This window comes from Drosophila ananassae, chromosome 2L, assembly GCF_017639315.1.
Source record: "Drosophila ananassae strain 14024-0371.13 chromosome 2L, ASM1763931v2, whole genome shotgun sequence".
In the NCBI taxonomy this organism is placed as follows: domain Eukaryota; kingdom Metazoa; phylum Arthropoda; class Insecta; order Diptera; family Drosophilidae; genus Drosophila; species Drosophila ananassae.
Window position 1 is genome coordinate 21,273,152 of NC_057927.1, and position 16,985 is coordinate 21,290,136.

The 16,985-nt window shown below is 38.1% G+C and overlaps 2 protein-coding genes and 2 long non-coding RNA genes across 4 annotated transcripts; 2 read left to right on the forward strand and 2 right to left on the reverse strand.

Moving 5' to 3' along the window:
• Positions 1 to 572: 572 nt before the first annotated feature.
• Positions 573 to 1,143, forward strand: LOC116654539. The gene is made up of 2 exons (XR_004309770.2): positions 573 to 892; positions 953 to 1,143. It is a non-coding gene; the product is annotated as an uncharacterized LOC116654539 (long non-coding RNA).
• A 672-nt stretch (positions 1,144 to 1,815) lies between these two features.
• Positions 1,816 to 2,241, reverse strand: LOC6498987 (cecropin-C). Its single transcript, XM_001955519.4, has 2 exons — positions 2,051 to 2,241; positions 1,816 to 1,993 (listed from the first exon to the last, which is right to left on the reverse strand). The coding sequence occupies exons 1-2, from the start codon at positions 2,147 to 2,149 to the stop codon at positions 1,901 to 1,903; spliced, it is 192 nt and encodes a 63-aa protein (XP_001955555.1). The 5' UTR covers positions 2,150 to 2,241; the 3' UTR covers positions 1,816 to 1,900.
• A 2,504-nt stretch (positions 2,242 to 4,745) lies between these two features.
• LOC6501597 (sarcotoxin-1C) lies at positions 4,746 to 5,248 on the forward strand. Its single transcript, XM_001955520.4, has 2 exons — positions 4,746 to 4,997; positions 5,058 to 5,248. The coding sequence occupies exons 1-2, from the start codon at positions 4,899 to 4,901 to the stop codon at positions 5,148 to 5,150; spliced, it is 192 nt and encodes a 63-aa protein (XP_001955556.1). The 5' UTR covers positions 4,746 to 4,898; the 3' UTR covers positions 5,151 to 5,248.
• An 11,178-nt stretch (positions 5,249 to 16,426) lies between these two features.
• Positions 16,427 to 16,985, reverse strand: LOC116654484. The gene is made up of 2 exons (XR_004309709.1): positions 16,880 to 16,985; positions 16,427 to 16,816 (listed from the first exon to the last, which is right to left on the reverse strand). It is a non-coding gene; the product is annotated as an uncharacterized LOC116654484 (long non-coding RNA).

The window sequence follows — 16,985 nt, forward strand, 5'->3', positions numbered from 1 at the left end:
AAATAGGCCACATACATTATCCACATCGAGTATTTTGAAGCTAATCAAAGACAGAAACTTATTTTAGAACACCTGATGTTGAGAATTTTTACACATATTTAAAATATAGAGTCTTATAATCCACAGAATCCCTGCATTTCGCAAGGATTCTGTTTGATTAGATGGTTCTCTTGAAGTTTTCCTTTCAATTTGGAGTTTAGATTTTAATTTTAATAAGATATTATTTCCCAAATATAAAAGAACAATCATATATTCGGAATGCAGCGTAAACTGAAGTATTTTTTGTTGTCTTATAAATTAAGTGGATGTTATCATATGTAAGTTCATATATAAGGGTATACTATATTTAAAAGCATCAAGTAAACAGTGTTTAAAGTAATGATTTAGGAAACAAAGATCTATATACTCAGGATAGGAAAGTATTTTTTTTTTAAATCTTTAATATTTATGTATTTATCCCATTCCATTTCTAACATTGTTTTCATCAACCAGGAGCGATCCTATATGTTTATGTAATCCCCAAATTACTTCTGTCAAAACTTAAAAACCCCCTTTAACCCAAATCCACTATGGGTGTCCACAAGATTTGATTGCTATAAATTCCTCTCGTGTACTTTTTTACACAAAAAATCCCCATTCAGGCCTTATCTGGCAAAGCCTTTCAAGCTGTCAGTTCGCCTATAAAAGCTCATTTCTTACGTATCACGATCATCAGTCTCTCAATTCACGTTGCAGAAGCAATATCAACCAAGAATTCCACATCCTTTACCCCAGGATTAATCCAGAAATACCAACATGAACTTCAATCTGATCTTCGTATTTGTGGCTCTCATCATGGCCATTAGCCTGGGACAGTCGGAAGCTGGTTGGCTCAAAAAGATTGGCAAGAATTGTAAGTGAACAAATATTTATATAATTTTCACTCTAAGATAACTCCAAATCCTTTCTATAGGAACGTGTTGGACAGCACACTCGGGATGCCACTATCCAGACTCTGGGAATCGCTCAACAGGCCGCCAATGTCGCAGCAACTGCTAGGGGATAAAATTTTATATCTATAACACTAATTTTAAATTATTTATCCGAGCCTAACCTATTGTACAATTCATTTCTAAGACATACAAATAAATACTTTTAAAAATATTTACAAAGTTTCTTTTCTTTTTAACCAAAACACTAGAATCAAAATTAATTTTTCATAATTTTTTCACCTTTTCAAATAAAAAATATATTATTTTCCACAATTGAAAGGGACACTCATTTCGAGTATTTCAAATAGTTAGTTTCTTATAGCAAGTTTTCAAAGCTTTAAACTTCGCCAAACACTAGAAAAAATATTATTTTTGAAATTGAAACTGGCACTCATTAATTAATTATTTAATTAGTTTCCTATTAGCACTAAAACAGATGTTTTCCTTTTTTTCTGTAAGCTTTACAAGTTTTTAAACTTATAAAAAATAAAGCTCAAAAAGTACATATATGAAAACGTACGTGTGTTTCGTTCTTTAAAAAATAATTTTTTTGTTAATTTGTTTAGTTTATTTTTACTTTGCAAACATTGTAAACATGAAAGTCTTTTAGAAAAGCATAGAAAGTATTCAACATCCTTAAAAACCACATATTTTCTTTAAATACTTTATTAATGCTTGCCCATTATTATTAAATGCACTTTAAATTATATTTCACAATTTAGAAAATAATGTTTTTATTTAAAATAAAGTCCAGTATTGTTAATTCCATTATATAAATGGTTGAAATTATTATTATTTAAAGAAATTAACACTCTTTTGCTAAAAAGAAGACGAAGAGTTTAAATAGTTTTTTGAAAATTTATTGTCCTACATTTTAATCTTAAATAAATAAATACATTTTTAATAAGGAAAATCAAAATAATAGATTTTCAACCCCGGGCAGTAGCTGCCACAGTAGCGGCTTGCTGAGCAATTCCAAGGACCTGGATGGTGGCATCTCGAGTGTGTTGGCCAATGCGTTCCTGTAATAAAGTCTTTATTGTAATGAATTATTTTATAAAATATATTGGTAAACTTACAATTCTTTTTCCCAGCTTTTTCAGCCAACCTGCTTCGGTCTGTCCCAAGCTAATGGCCAGGATAATGGCGACGAAGACGAAGATCTTGTTGAAGTTCATGATGGGAATATTTTTCTTTGATTCAGAAAGTAAAACTGGCTGATTATATTGATTAATGCCTATGCAGCTTGATCTGTGCGACTGATGATTGTGCTTCGCTGAGCCTGAGCTTATATAGCAGAATCTTCTGAAGCGCAGCTCAAAGAGATGCAGATACGGCAAAGTCGGGGATTTTTTCCAGACAACGACAGTATGTATGTAAGAAGAATCTAGATTCCTAAAAGATGGTATGCTTTTTATATTTGAAATATATTTCAGTCACAAATTTATTTGTTATACTTTTTATTAAATTTAGTTTTTTGTTCTAAAAAATGAAAGCAATTCACTTAGTAACATTAAATTTTATTTAACAAATAGTTGTTCTTCCCCATTTGCAGATTTCTAAATTAATTAAGAACGACAAGCCCCCATGTTTTAGTCAAATATGTTTCAGTCACAAATTTATTTGTTATATTTTTTATTTAATTTAGTTTAATTTTTGTTCTAAAAAAAGAAAGCCATTCACTTAGTAACACTAAATTTTTTTTAAACAAATAGTTGTTCTTCCCCATTTGCGGATTCCTAAATTAATTAAGAACGACAATCCCCCATGTTTTTTTGGCTCATCGTACCATTTGGACTTTTTGTATAGATTTTTTTTTACAGAAAAATCACCGACTTATCTGCATCACTATGCTGCTATGTTTATACATACATATAAACAAATCTATTTTCTTGGCAATTGGCTTATAAAATATTTTGATTTTTATGAAAATGAAATTTACTATTCTTGAATACGTTGCATTTTAAATAATACATTTAAATAACTTCAAAATATAGGATTGTTCTTAATATTCCTAAATAAGAATCAAAAATAAATAAATAAGAATCAAAGAATGCTTCGTATTTCCTGTAACTACCAGATGTTCAAGAGAGCAGTTTCTTAGAAACAGAGCTTTAGTAATCCCAATAAAACTATTTGAATGTATCAACCAAAAAAGACCGGGAAATAACGCCAAACATCCGACCGGCAAGCGAGGGAATTAATCAGCAAACAAGTTTGACCTAGAGAGAAAAAAAAGCAAAAAGCTTGGATTACTCAACGAGTTGAATGGACGTAGAATCAATTAAGAAATACCACTGACGCATAGGCATAGGCTATACCTTAAGCTAGAATTCTTTATTTTGTAACAAAACTGTTGACAACACATATGATAAATGTTTACAATATAGCAACTGCAATTAAGGGAATACATATTTGTCTTTTTGTTTATTGAATATTAACAGTAAACTAACTTTAAAACTATATATACCCTACGCACATGAAGGGGTATCACAACTTTTACTACGACTCAGTTATGAATGAAATACCTCGTGGGTGAAATATGATTCCCTCAAAACAAAAAAAACAGAATTGTCAGTTTACAAAGGGATTTTACACTCAAGTGGATCCCATTACTTCTGACGTATCAATATTATGATTCAAGTGATCCATCGATCTCAAGGAAAGGGGCTCACCTGCGTTCGGTGATCTTTCTCTGTTTGTCAGACTATTTTTTATTGCTTATTTGTAGCGGCTTTCTTTATCAGCGGCTCTCGTTTATCAATTTCAGTTCCGCTCCCTGGCTGGCGGGTAAGCCCCTGGCAGAAAAGTCCCCTAAATGATTCGTTTACTATCTCCAGCGGCCAAGATGCTCAAACATTTGCGAAAGCCATTGTCTCCAGGTTGACTGGGAGTAAATGGTCTGAATCTTTTAGATTGTGGAAATCCTATAAATTGTGGTAGTATTTGAGTCACTTACTATAGATTGTAAAGTACATTTCTTATGACAAATTTTATGTCATTTCTGAATCTATGAATAAGATGTTCCCTTTAGTATTATATAAATTTTGTTACAGAAGTTTAAGGCATTTTTAGAAATTGTAGAACAAACGTAGACCTTTCTATTATATTTTTATAGTTTTTTTTAGAAAAATCTCACTGACATAGGCTTATCAGCATCATTCGATTCCTACAAATAATCTACTTTCTTGGAACGTGTCTTATCAAAATTTTGTAATAAAAAGAAAAATAAATAAACTAGTTTGCATTTTTGGGTTCTATAAAAGAATAGTCTTAATATAGGTCGTGCTAGTAAATATATTTTAACCTTTAAAAAAAATCAATGTTTTACAAAGGCCAAGGCTCGAAAAGGTGGAGATATTTGGACATTCGTTGTGACAAATTTTAAAATTTTCAAGAACAACCAGGGCTAAGCCACCAGACAACAAAACAGGAAGGAAACGGAAGTTCATATATAAGAATATTCTATACTTAGAAGGATCGCTTTTAAGTCAAGTAACCAGTTGTTAAAATAATGATTTTGGAAACAAAGATCTGTACATTCAGAATTGAAAGATTTTTTTTAATCTTTGATATTTACGTATTTATCCTATTAAATTTCTAACATTTTTTTCATCAATAACGAGCGATCCTATATTTTTATGTAACCCCCAAATTACTTCTGTCAAAACTTAAAAACCCCCTATAACCAAAATTCGCTATGGGTGTCCACAAGACTTGATTTCTATAAATTCCTCTCATGTACTTTTTTACACAAAAAAATCCCCATTCAGGCCTTATCTGGCAAAGCCTTTCAAGCTGTCAGTTCGCCTATAAAAGCTCATGCCCAACGTATCTCGATCATCAGTCTCTCAATTCACGTTGCAGAAGCAATATCAACCAAGAATTCCACATCCTTTACACCAGGATTAATCCAGAAATATCAACATGAACTTCAATCTGATCTTCGTATTAGTGGCTCTCATCATGGCCATTAGCCTGGGACAGTCGGAAGCTGGTTGGCTCAAGAAAATTGGCAAGAAAATTGTAAGTAAAAAAATTTTTATATAATTTTCCCTCTAAGGTAACTCCAAATCATTTCTATAGGAACGTGTTGGACAGCACACTCGGGATGCCACTATCCAGACTCTGGGAATCGCTCAACAGGCCGCCAATGTCGCAGCAACTGCTAGAGGATAAAATGTTACATCTATAACACTAATTTTAAATTATTTATCCGAGCCTAACCTATTGTACAATTCATTCCTAAGAACTACAAATAAATACATTTAAAAATATTTACAAAGTTTCTTTTCTTTTTATACAAAACTTTTCTTTTTTAGAATCAAAATCAGTATATCCGTTTAATATATTTTAATACCATTTTAGCCAAATACTTTTATCCATCTACCTCAAACCATTTATATCACTTACGCCTTCTTGAACATAGTTCTTAGGACGGTTCCTGGTAGTGGTAGTTATGACACAGAACTCGCTCCCTCCTTTTGTCTGTCTGGGCTGCCACTTGTAGCTGTCACTCAGCGGTTAATTCGAGCGATTTTATTTACATTTTGTAAGGCCAACAGAACCGGAAAGGAGCAACAACCAGGGCTAAGCCACCAGCCAACAAAACCGGAGGGAAACGGAAGTGGAGGCAAAGTCGAGGCCCAAGATGAATAAAGCGTTTTTACTTGTTAAGGAAATTAGTGGCATATCCTGGCAAGTCGCACATCATCCTCGGAGCTTCCTATTCTATTCGTTAGTCCTCCCACCCATCCACCAAAAATCCTACACCCCATCCTCTCAGTGTGTGTGTGTTTTAGCTTCCCTTGCTGATTTAATTCATTTGTTGTCTTTTCAGCTCGAGTCCATTGTCAGGCCCTCCTCGTTGTTGGTTTTTTATGGTTGAAATTAAAGTTACATTTTCGTGGTGGTTGTTATTATAGGCCGATGTGAGTGAAAGACGAAGCCATCGTATCCCTGGGATTTTCTCCTCTTACAGATCAGGTACAGTTGTGTGTAGGATGTGGGTTTAAATCTAGAATTAAGAATTTTCAAAACTCAGTATTGTTAGGTGGAAAGGTAACTTGAAGAGAACGAGAGTCACGTCTTATTAAATAGATTTTATTTGTATACTTTCGATCTAATAATATTTAACATCTTTATTAGCAGCTGGTTAAACAGTTCATTAAAATTTGTCTATTCTTCGAGGGGGATTTACATTAGACTAGGGGCTTTTTAAAACTTTAAGTTTAGAAAGTTAAGTTACTAAAAAGATTATTCTCATGATGTATCGATTCCCGAACCAGCAGGATAACCTGTTTAATTATAAATACTCATTCGTTTGAAATAAAATCGGCATTAACATCCCTGTAATTTACATGTGCATATGTGTCTAGTTGATTTTTTATTTGCGATGTGAAGATGATTACACTTTCCCAGGGTGACTGTGCCCTCGTTCGGATTTCCCACAGTTTTCCGGAGAATCCGTATCTCCGGGCACAAGTGTAAGGGCTCCCCTGGGCCATAGACCTTGTGCTCTGGGTCCACCTCTTGTTGGTGGTCATTTCGGGCCCACAACGCGTTTAAATGTCAAAACACTTGTGAACCTTTTTCGGGGCGGGGTTCGGGTTGAAGTTGAAGTTGAAATGGGAAAGTTGCCCCTGGCCCATGTGTGTGTGTAGAATGTTGCATGTTTGGCTGGTAATTTGCTTTGATTTACTTACATGAGCGCAGGTCGCGCCACGTGACCGTAAAGTTTACATTAAATTATCGGAGCTCCTTGTGGAAATTATTTCACAAGTTTCGCGAAAGGAAAACAGACGGAGTAGGGGTAATGAAATTGAAGTAGGATTCGATTAAAAATGAATACAAAATTAATGAGATTTGGGATCAACATTTGTTGGTAGTGAGGGATTTAAATGGACTCAGGACTCCATGGTAGATTTTCGCAGAGAAATGTTAATATATTTTGTGAAGAATCTTGGTATGAAATATTTCCAATATTCTTTAAAATTTAAAACCACATTTTATGTCTCGCCGGAAAACAGAGTCCTAATTACATGGCATCTCCATCGGATTAGGCCAACTCGCCTGGGAAATCGACAGCTTGGCCTGCCAATCGGCTGATTCGGTTTCGACGCCTTGGGCTCTAAAAAGCGCTAAAAGCCAGAGCACATGGTCTGAATTATTGACAGCTTAGAACGAAAGGACCAGAACCGTCCTGTCTGCCAGTCAATCATTATCATTCCAGAGCCTTGAAAAAATCCAACTTCAAATGACGGCAAAGGTGGCGTCGGAAGAGATTTTATGGTGCGGCAGTAGCAGCTGCCAAATGATTTGAATAACAATAAAGATCAGCTTTTGTCTGCCGGCTGTATTTTGTAATTTATGCATTGATTTCTCTCGCCATCCCCCCACCCCGTCCACCCCCTCGAAGTAATAATCATTTTTAAATTACATAAAAAGAATACTCGCTCATCGCGGCATAATTTCCTCTTAGGCCCGCCCGTTGTGCGGATTGTAAAATTTTTTTTTATATAAAATTTCATAAACAGTACTCGAGAATCTGTTTAAAAAATGTGTAATATGCGTCGTTGGTAGAGGATATGTGTGGCACCCTGCTAGGACGAAAAGGCCCCCTTGAAAACATCCCCTCCCTTCTCTAAAAATCCCCTTCAGAAATCGTTTACAAGCCATTGAGAAGCCGCCGATGTATCAATAATATTTGCCAAAGTGTCGAGGAGTTCAAAGGTGGTGAAAGTTATTTTAAAATATAACGAGGAGGGGTGCTCAGCCAAAAATAATGTTTGACTTAATTTCTTTTATTGCTCAATATAACCATTATTCGCACTACCCGACCATAATCAGCAAATTTAAATTCAATTCGCCTGCTTTGGAGTTACGGCTTTTTAAACTCCTTAGACGTGAAGGGGGGTAATGGAGCAGGGGCGTGGCCAGCCGAGTGTCAAATGCAGTGCTACCCCCTCTATCCTTTAAAACTCACTTGGTTTGTGGTTTCACTTTCCTCTCTAAGATTTCATTTACCAACTCCTGGCAACAATTTATCATATTTAAAATGCCATAAGCTGTGTGAAGAAGGTGTAATTTTATAGTACTTCCAGACAGCTAGCGATGTCGAGATAGTTCTTTATAGATTCCCAAGCACTATGTTAACCCACTAAGTTGTCAGAGATGAGAAATGAAAACCCTTTATTTAAAATATTAAATTTACGCCTGAGTATGTACCGGATATCGTATAGTCAATAAATTGTATCCCTTTTGTTGATTGTAGACTGAAAGTGCTCTAAAAAATGTTTCATTACTTCTAAACATACCTCTTTCCAGCCCAACACTGCCAGTTAGTAGCAATTCATCATCAACTCGCCAATGCAATCAGGGAAGTCTGCAATCGAGTCTGACGCTATTCTGATTCCATTTTCCAAGCTCAGACGGCATTCTAAACGCGTTATAAATCACACAAATAGACAGATATATGTACACATGAGCAGACAGGACACACGGAGATATGGTCGAGGACTCATATTGGATGGATTTTTATTTGGTTTGCAGAGCAATACGAAATAAAAGCATCACTCGCTGGGTGACAACAATGCAAAACAATTCAATTTATGAAATATTTTTCCCCATTGCCGCAGAGTATCTTTGTCTATGCCGCCAATAAATAAATGTGTGAGTAAGCATCCTCAGTATGGGAGTATCCTGGCAGGACAACAAGCTTCATGCGAGCATGGAAAATGCCAAGTCTGGAATTACATCTCATACGCAATTGAGAATCCCTGGCATGGGCAAGATTTATTGTCAGCTTGACGATTAACAAAGGTGACCCTCCCAAACACAGAGTCCTAAACCCTAACACCACTCACCCCTTTCGAAATGGGAACTGAGGAGCAACAATTTAATAAACAGACAAAACAACAATGGGAGCGCTTTTGGGTGCCTTTTCAGGACAAACGTAATGAAATTGTTGGGCATATAGGCATTTTTTATTGTGTGTATCCTGTAGCCTGCATTATGCCCAGCCATTCAACTGAGAGAGGTCCTGCCATCGCATAACTTTCCTGAGGCAATAAAATCTTTTCAATTGTTGTCAGCTTCCACGCCAATGCCTTCCAATGAGATCCTTTCTGATCAGATCGCGAGAGAAAAATATAGATACGACACAATGCCAGGCATTTCACTCAACAATATGAATATGAATGAAAAGGGGGAGGTGTTGGGTCAATTTTTGAATGCGTCACAACTAAGTGACGTTATGGAATTTTTATTAGAAAAAATAAGAAGAAGTGGGATGGATTTTGCCAAAAATAAACCTAGGAAGATAATTTATAAATCAGTGGAAAATCCTTTAGGCACCAAGCTAATTGAAATGAATTTATTAATTTTCTTAAGTGCCTTTTGGCTTTTGATGTCCAATACCATCTTGTGATTTTGTCATATTAGAGACTCGACTGACCACAATATTTTAATTACATTTCCTATTATCTCGTTTCCCGATTTCCATTAATTAATTTCTCAGCGAGATAAACGAACAATCCAATTAAAACTGGCACCGCACGCAAAAACTTTCGACTTTCAATTAATAACAATTTGACGCCTCGGCAGCTCCTCGCTGTAAAGTCCTTGCTCCCACCCCGACCGCATCCTGACATTATTATGAGGATAAAGGACGAAGGCAGTGAGCCGAAAAAAGAGAGACATTTCCGTGTGACAGGCACACGTCAGATCCTGGCGAGGCGTAAATTAATCTCGATCCTGCAAAAAAATTATTAATGAGACGCATGTGTTAGTGGCAAAAGTTCCTAATCAAGCGCCACCAAAAAAAAGGACGAAAATGAGAACAAACGCAACAGGACCATCGACCCTCATTAACGGGAAATTAGTTTTGCTCTGATTTCTGGCATCTCAGGAATTATGGGTCTGTGTGTCTGGTATTCGTCTCTTCTGCCAGGACAAAGGGGGACACTTCCTTTTTCCTATTTTTTTTCTCTAGCCAGGGGTGATTAAACGCGGAAATGAAGCAAACAGTCCTACGTTTCCCGGTCGCTGACACTTTTGCGATTAGCGCAAATCAAAGAGAAGAAAAAGCGATTCCTAGGTGTCGGAATTGCATCAAATTAGTGGGGTGACCAGAAATTCCGGGTAACAATAGAGCCCTGGATTAAGTTCTGGACGCATTTCATTTGAATTAATTTGCACCACTCAAGTGCCACACATAAATCCTCTGGCCTCTGTATAGCATTATGTAAATGTGAATGTCCTGTGCTGGTACTGTTTTTTGGTCCTTGGCTGGACGGCTTTATCATACGCTGAAAAAAATAATAAAAACACCTAAAAATACATTTATATACATATAAAATAATAACATTTTTAATTGTATAGATTATTTCTCCAAGTGTTTAAAGGGAGAGAGTCCTGTTTCGACACCTTTTGAGTGTACTTAATTATGCGTGAATCTTGTAGTGGCTTTTTCTGAATTGTCTGAATTTTTCCCAAAGTTTCTGCCTCATTTTACACCAAATTTGCTGCAATTATTCCCACTCTTTATGCCCCTGTCAGTGTCAGTGTCAGTGGCAGCAGGTACAGTCTGACCCCGGTACAGTTGAGTCTGCGCTGTGATGGACCCGACCCCAATTATCCGATACGCCGTGTGCTCCAGATAGAATTTCATTCGAATTTTTCAATTACCAATCTAGAGCTCAGCTTTCTTTGCTCTTCACTTCCCATCTCGACAGGACATTGTTTGTCCTGGGCCGATGTTGTTTGGTTTATTGATATGTTGTCGTTGCGGTACTCTCTGGGGAAAATGGCCTGCCAGGACTCGTTTTGGTTTTTCATCTCTCGTCCCGCATTTCCCCAATAATTTGTTTAATGGCAGCGTAAAAAAATTAGACCATATTGAATGTCAATTGTTTGATTTTTTGATTAAGCCTCCGTTCCATAGTCGATTGTTTGCTCTCAGCATTGATTAAATATTGAAAGAGTAAAGTAGCGTAACTTGAAGCTCTCCTGTCCAGGACCTTCCCCTTATTTTTTTTGTTTGGAATGTAAGTGGAGAGTTACAAGGATGGCTTTACAATATTTTTTAATAACAATCCCGGATAGGTGAGACAGCTGTGGCGGCTTTTGCATCATCCATTGGCATCATTAATCAAAACTCTTTTCCATTTTTTTTTAAAGCTCAAAGGACATTAGCATAACGAGGTGGATAGGAAGTAAAAAATGAGGAAAAGAAAGCAAAGTCGTGTCAATTTACGCGCCAATGCCAAAAGGGAAAAAGTCATGCTAAAGAAACACTTTCCACGGGGCTTAAAAATTGCAAACGGATATGAAAAGTCCCCCTGGATTTCCATTTTCCTTTCCTATTCTTTTTTTTTTTTTGTTTAGGAAGTCACTCAGTCACACATGTGCCCTGGTTCCCAGCCCAACTATTTAGCGGCAAAACATCATTAATTTTTACAATCGCTCGGTCTAAATTTTGATGCTGATGCTGATGACATCAACGCCCAAATCATTTCTGTCACGCCAGGACACTTTCACCCGCCTGTCTCCTGCCATTTCTCCCCGGCATTGTTGTTGCAGCGACATTTGCAAATTTTATAAATTCGCGAAAGGAAGTTGACTGGAACATATGTCGGTAGCTGAGTTCCTTGAAGAGCCTGTTACTTTTGACGTCTTGTTGATTGGCGCCAGTGGCATTTTTTTTTGTCAAAGGGGCTCAACAGTGTTGACATGGCTAACAAATGGTTTGACTCATTTTTGAGTTTGGTTTGACTATCAAAATTATAAGTAGACAAAAGTTATAATACATTAAAATTGAAAATAATTAAATATTTCTAATAAAACAATAAGTAACAACAATAAGTACATATGTTAAGTAACAACAATAAGTATGTTGTCTTCGAACTTCTAAATTTAATTGCCCATTTTTTAAAAGTTAGGACCTAAACTCTAAATTTACAAGAAACCTTCAATACCTTAGATATTGAATTTAATACTCTATATAAAAATTTGTATACTATTCTCCAGTTTCTGAATATTTTCCTATAGCCATAAAAAAGTCAAATATCCAGCACTGCCACAAGGAAGTGCCTTCCGTCAGGGAAGGCATTCGTGCTAAATGAATGCAAATTTTTATTTAAACATTTCGCTAAATGGCAACGAGCTGTCAATATGTTTGTTCGTATCTTCATTGTGTCATGAGAAGTTCGTGATCCGAGGGAGAAAATCGGGGGAGACGAGAGTGTTGGCAATGAGTGCTAGTGACAGCTTGAAAAATGGCAAGTTGAGGCAAATTTGATTTGCGCTTCGTGTTAACACTGATTCACATCGAATGAGTCGAGTCGAGATGGGGGTATCTGAAGGTATCTGACAGATACGCTTTATCTAGGCGTAACTGTACCGGTTAGAACTCATGAATACTTTGATTAGCCAGGGACAGAAACTTTTCCCCGAATGACCAGCAAACTTTCACCCTGTTTTGTTGATAATTGAAAAGATCTAACACCAAACGAGAGCTAACGAGCGGAAAATGCGTTTTGAAGTTTGGCAGCATCATCGTCCTTATGGCAACCCGCCATTCAACCCTTACTCCTTTCGTGTTAGCCAATTAACAGACCGTTGACCACTTGGGCTGGTCAAGTGAAAGTGTTTCCCCCTCGTGTCTAATTGAAAGTCATTGTGTTTTGTTTTGCGTGAATGAGTCGAATTTAAAGTCTGTTGCGTGGCACATTTGTCGCCTGGACCTTTGGCCAGAACAGGTTGCCCAACTGGCGAGATTACGGGCCCCCGGGTAACTGTCAAATTTGACAAACGACTGGTCAAGCGGGGTCGCGGTGGTTTGTCCAGTCCAATTCTTTTGCATGACTGGACACTATCCTTATCTGGTGTCCTTTTTAAGGCTTGCTCATTGGGCACAAGGTTAACAGTTGTCATGTTAAACGAAAAATAAAAAAATGAATGTATTTTAGATTTAATTTAGAAATTCTCGAAGGTCCTTCGCCTTCCTTCCTTGTTTAGATTTTATATTACAACCTTAAAACATCCAATTTTAAAAAGGGAAATTTCAGCTTATTATTCCATTTTGCCACGGCTGATGTCAGGCCTGTCACAACCTTATCATTACCGCCTTTATCTAACCTAATAACTGAGTGAAATTGAAACAGCTTAACCCTTATAAACAAGTCACAGCTGTCAGGAGGACGGCTCACCCCTTTTCCATTCCACGCATTTTTTTTCGAGCCATAAATCAAGGCGTCAAATGGGAAAGCGGGAGAATCCCTGTGAAAAATTACGAAATATGAACGCGGATGCAAAGTGCGGATGGGAATCGATGGAAAGGGGTTTTTAAGTCAAACCGCATGGGCGGAGGGCAACCAGAGCAGGAGGATTTGGGATTCGTTCGGGGACTTACAACCGTCCAACATCAATCAAAACACGCGACGAGCGTCGACTTCGTTTCGCCGATCTGATGATGATGCGATTTGCACTAACGATGCAATCCTACAATTTCTATAACTCCGACTCCCGGGTCCGGGTACCGTGTCCCGTGTCTCGTGTGCCGGGTACCTCCCCCCTAGTGTAATCCACACATGTGTGACAAGAAGTCATTTGAAATTGGTTGAAATTTAAAGTAGTTTGCCGCTTGCACACGCGTCCTTTGGGATATCCTGCTGCCGCCTCGTCGACTCCTTTGAATAATGATGATGATGTCGTCGTCGCGGGCTTTTCATTCGAAATTTTTCGGGGAAAAATTTGCATGTGAAAATCGAATGGTTTGGCATGTGGAATGCGCCATGTAATTTACACGTCTGACAAAGTATCAATACCATTGCCGATGACACGGAACCCCGCGTTCTCAGATCCTTTTTCCCCTTTTTCCTGAGAATGGCGGCGTCATTGCTTCTTCCCACACACGCTCCCGCACACACACATGACACAAATCGTCGCAAATCGTTTTTTACGGCACAACAAAGAGTTATGACACTGAAAGAAAAAAATTAGCAATTATATCCAAGGTTTTTTTAAAAATAAATAGCTATAAAATCTTTAAAGAATTGTGCTTTTTGTTTAATTTTGTATAAATTTTAAAATACTTTTAAAAATATATATATTACAGTGCCCTTTCACCCTTGTTTAATCCCCTGCCCCTCGTAATGTGTGTGTTTTCACGCCGTCGTGTGGGCGGGGTGTCCTCAGAAAGTGGAGGGGCGGCGAAAAAATATCCCGCAGCGCTTTCGCTACACATCCTTGCAACAATGTGTGAAAGTTTTTTTGTGTCTCTGCAGCTACCCGGAAAATAAAAAACGAAGCGCCGCATGTGTCAGCCACAGGATTTGAGAGGCTGTCCACCCCAACTCCCTATCTCCATTTTTTTTGGGAACCCCATTGCGGCCTGTGCTTCGTGCCGGCGCCTGTTTAGTAGTTTTTAATGTTGTTTTGCTCCCCGAGGCTAAGGCATCCCCCTATCCGGACTCTGGAGACCCAAGGCGTTTTGTACTTTTCTACAAAATTAATTTTAACCACAGAAATTGCAACATTTCGATGATTAATGATTTGTTTTGGTCCCTCACGCGATCCTCAAAACAGGACAAAAAAAAAGGAAATTTGATATGTTTCGTTTTTATATTGAATCCAAATTGAGATTATTCATTTCGCTGTTAACATAATTCATTAATAATTTTTATGACCGCTTGTCAGCAGGCTCAGCAAGGAGCAAAAGTCAAGATGAGGCCCAAAACAATTAATCTGGCAAAGGTACAGTTGTGCTCGCGACCAGGAATGGAGACCAAAATTAGGAAGGAGGACATGCAAATGGCGCACGAGCCTTCTTCCTTCATTATTCCCATTTTCCAGGGACCAGAGCAGCCTATTCAAGCCAATCGAAGCAGAAATGCCTCAAATCATGTTCCCGCCACGAACACACACATGACGTGCATCAGTTTGTTTGCCTGGTGACACATGCAACACCCTAGCCCCCTCAACTCCAACCTCAAACCCTTTGATGAAACACTGGGCGGTTGCCGCAGAAACCAGCAAGGACACTGCCTGATAAAGGACGATTTACCTATTATTTTTTAAAACATTTGGTGAACAAATGTAGAATCTTTTATCAAAGTTTATAAGGATATGAATGGGCTTAGATCCTGCAAATAAAGGTTTAAAATTGGCAATCCTTTATACCAATATACCCATTTTTAAAATCATAGGATAGCAGCAGAAAAAAAAATACATTTTGCAAACTTTAAAGCAAACAATGCGACAGGAAAAAGGCCGCAGAACCCAAACCATCTATCCATCCATCCATTCAGTCAACCCTTCAGGGCAGCTACTCTCAAATGCGTTTGACAAAATGACATCGCTGCGTGGACCTGGAGCCGGATCTGGGCCAGGAGCAGGACGCCCTCTGATGATGCGGCAACGGTGGAATCAGGACAACAATCAGGACCATTGGGCCGTGGCTGGTGTTTGGCGACCGGCGACGTCACATGCGTGCTTCACGGTTTATTGGTTCCATTTGGCATGTGAGGAGTGGCGAGGACAACCCCTCGAAATCCCTTGAAGTCCACCCCGGGAGTCATCCTCCATCTGGGCTAATTTGCAAATAATATGCATGTGTGGGCCAGAGTGTGCGTGTCCATGGCATGTAAATTTTTGCAAAAAAAAAGGGGTTCCCCCTTCGTACACCCACTGTCAGGACTTTGGCGGTTTCCGCCATTCAAAATTGGAAATTAGATTTGAAAATCCTTTCAGTCGCTGGCTGCGCTTCTTTTATTTTCTATTTACTTTGGCAAATTAAGGTCGCAATTTTGCGCATTTCATTCCATGTTTGCCTATTGGCCTTACCTTTGAAGATTCCGGTTTCAGCTCACGTGGCCATGGCCTCCATCCACTCGGGTCCTTGAGTCCTTTCTTCGTGCGGTTGAGGTCCTTCCACTGTTTACAGTTTGCGGGCTCTTAAGTCGTTGCGTAAACATGTTGCCAAATTTTATTTGTTGTGCAAATCTTTGATTTTTCAAGCGGTTTATCTCTCCGGTGGCTGACAAATCAACTTTTCGTTTTCATTTGAAGTCCGCATAGTGAAAAGAAAAACTTTCCCACTGTTTCGTTCAGAAATTGTATTAGCCATGTACAAATTGTATTCAATCCTTGAAGAGAGATCTGACAGAAGAGTGTGTCCACTTTTGACAGCCATGGATACTTTTCCATTATGCAAATGACAGGCAGGATATCGCCGGGATAAGAATTCCAGCAGGTAAGCCAAAGCCACGGCACTCACAACAATTGATTATGATTATGATTGAGCGCCGCGCAAAAGTCAATAACAATAACATTATGCAGATGCGGATGCAGATACAGATACAGATACAGATACAATGCCAACAAAGACGTTGGGAACAATGGACCAGGGGGACGTCCCTCACACACAAACACACACCCAAAGTGATCACTTAAAATTAATGGAACTGTGTAGCCAAACGACACACACAAATATAATTTAAATAAAAAACCCCGCGACGCTCAAGTGGCCACCTCCCTCCACTCTCTGTCGAAGCGTAAAATATTATGTCATTATCAAAAAATTGGGAACGCAATAAATATCTTTTGGCCATTCGCGTTAGTCAAATTTCAAGGCACTCGCTCTCGACAGGAAGGAAAAAAGAATCCTGAATTTACAATTAGCCGCGAACTGCGGCAGGACTCCTTCAGGTCGTCGTCATGGTGTGTGTGTTTCAATTGATAAAGCTCGAGAGCTGCCAGTGTCCTGTGGCGTTGCCTTTTGTGCATTTTTTTGTTGGTTATTCCACCTCGCAGGACGCGGTGACGAGTGCCACTCGAAAACAGGCCTGAAACAGAAGGAGCACTTGAAAAAATATTTGTTTAATTGTATATATATGTATAGCTTTTACCATAATAATTCAGTCTTTTAAAAAGAAAGTCAAAAAAGCATTAATAAAATGGATAGATTTTTCAAAGCCAATATAGTTACAAGTCTCTTGAAATCTTAAAATATTT

Excerpts from the sequence above, each read along its gene's own strand:
- LOC6498987 (XM_001955519.4), bottom strand. The coding sequence starts at position 2,149 with ATGAACTTCAACAAGATCTTCGTCTTCGTCGCCATTATCCTGGCCATT. Across the intron at positions 1,994-2,050 it reads AAAAGCTGGGAAAAAGAATT|GAACGCATTGGCCAACACAC; the intron begins GTAAGTTTACCA and ends ACTTTATTACAG.
- LOC6501597 (XM_001955520.4), top strand. The coding sequence starts at position 4,899 with ATGAACTTCAATCTGATCTTCGTATTAGTGGCTCTCATCATGGCCATT. Across the intron at positions 4,998-5,057 it reads AGAAAATTGGCAAGAAAATT|GAACGTGTTGGACAGCACAC; the intron begins GTAAGTAAAAAA and ends TCATTTCTATAG.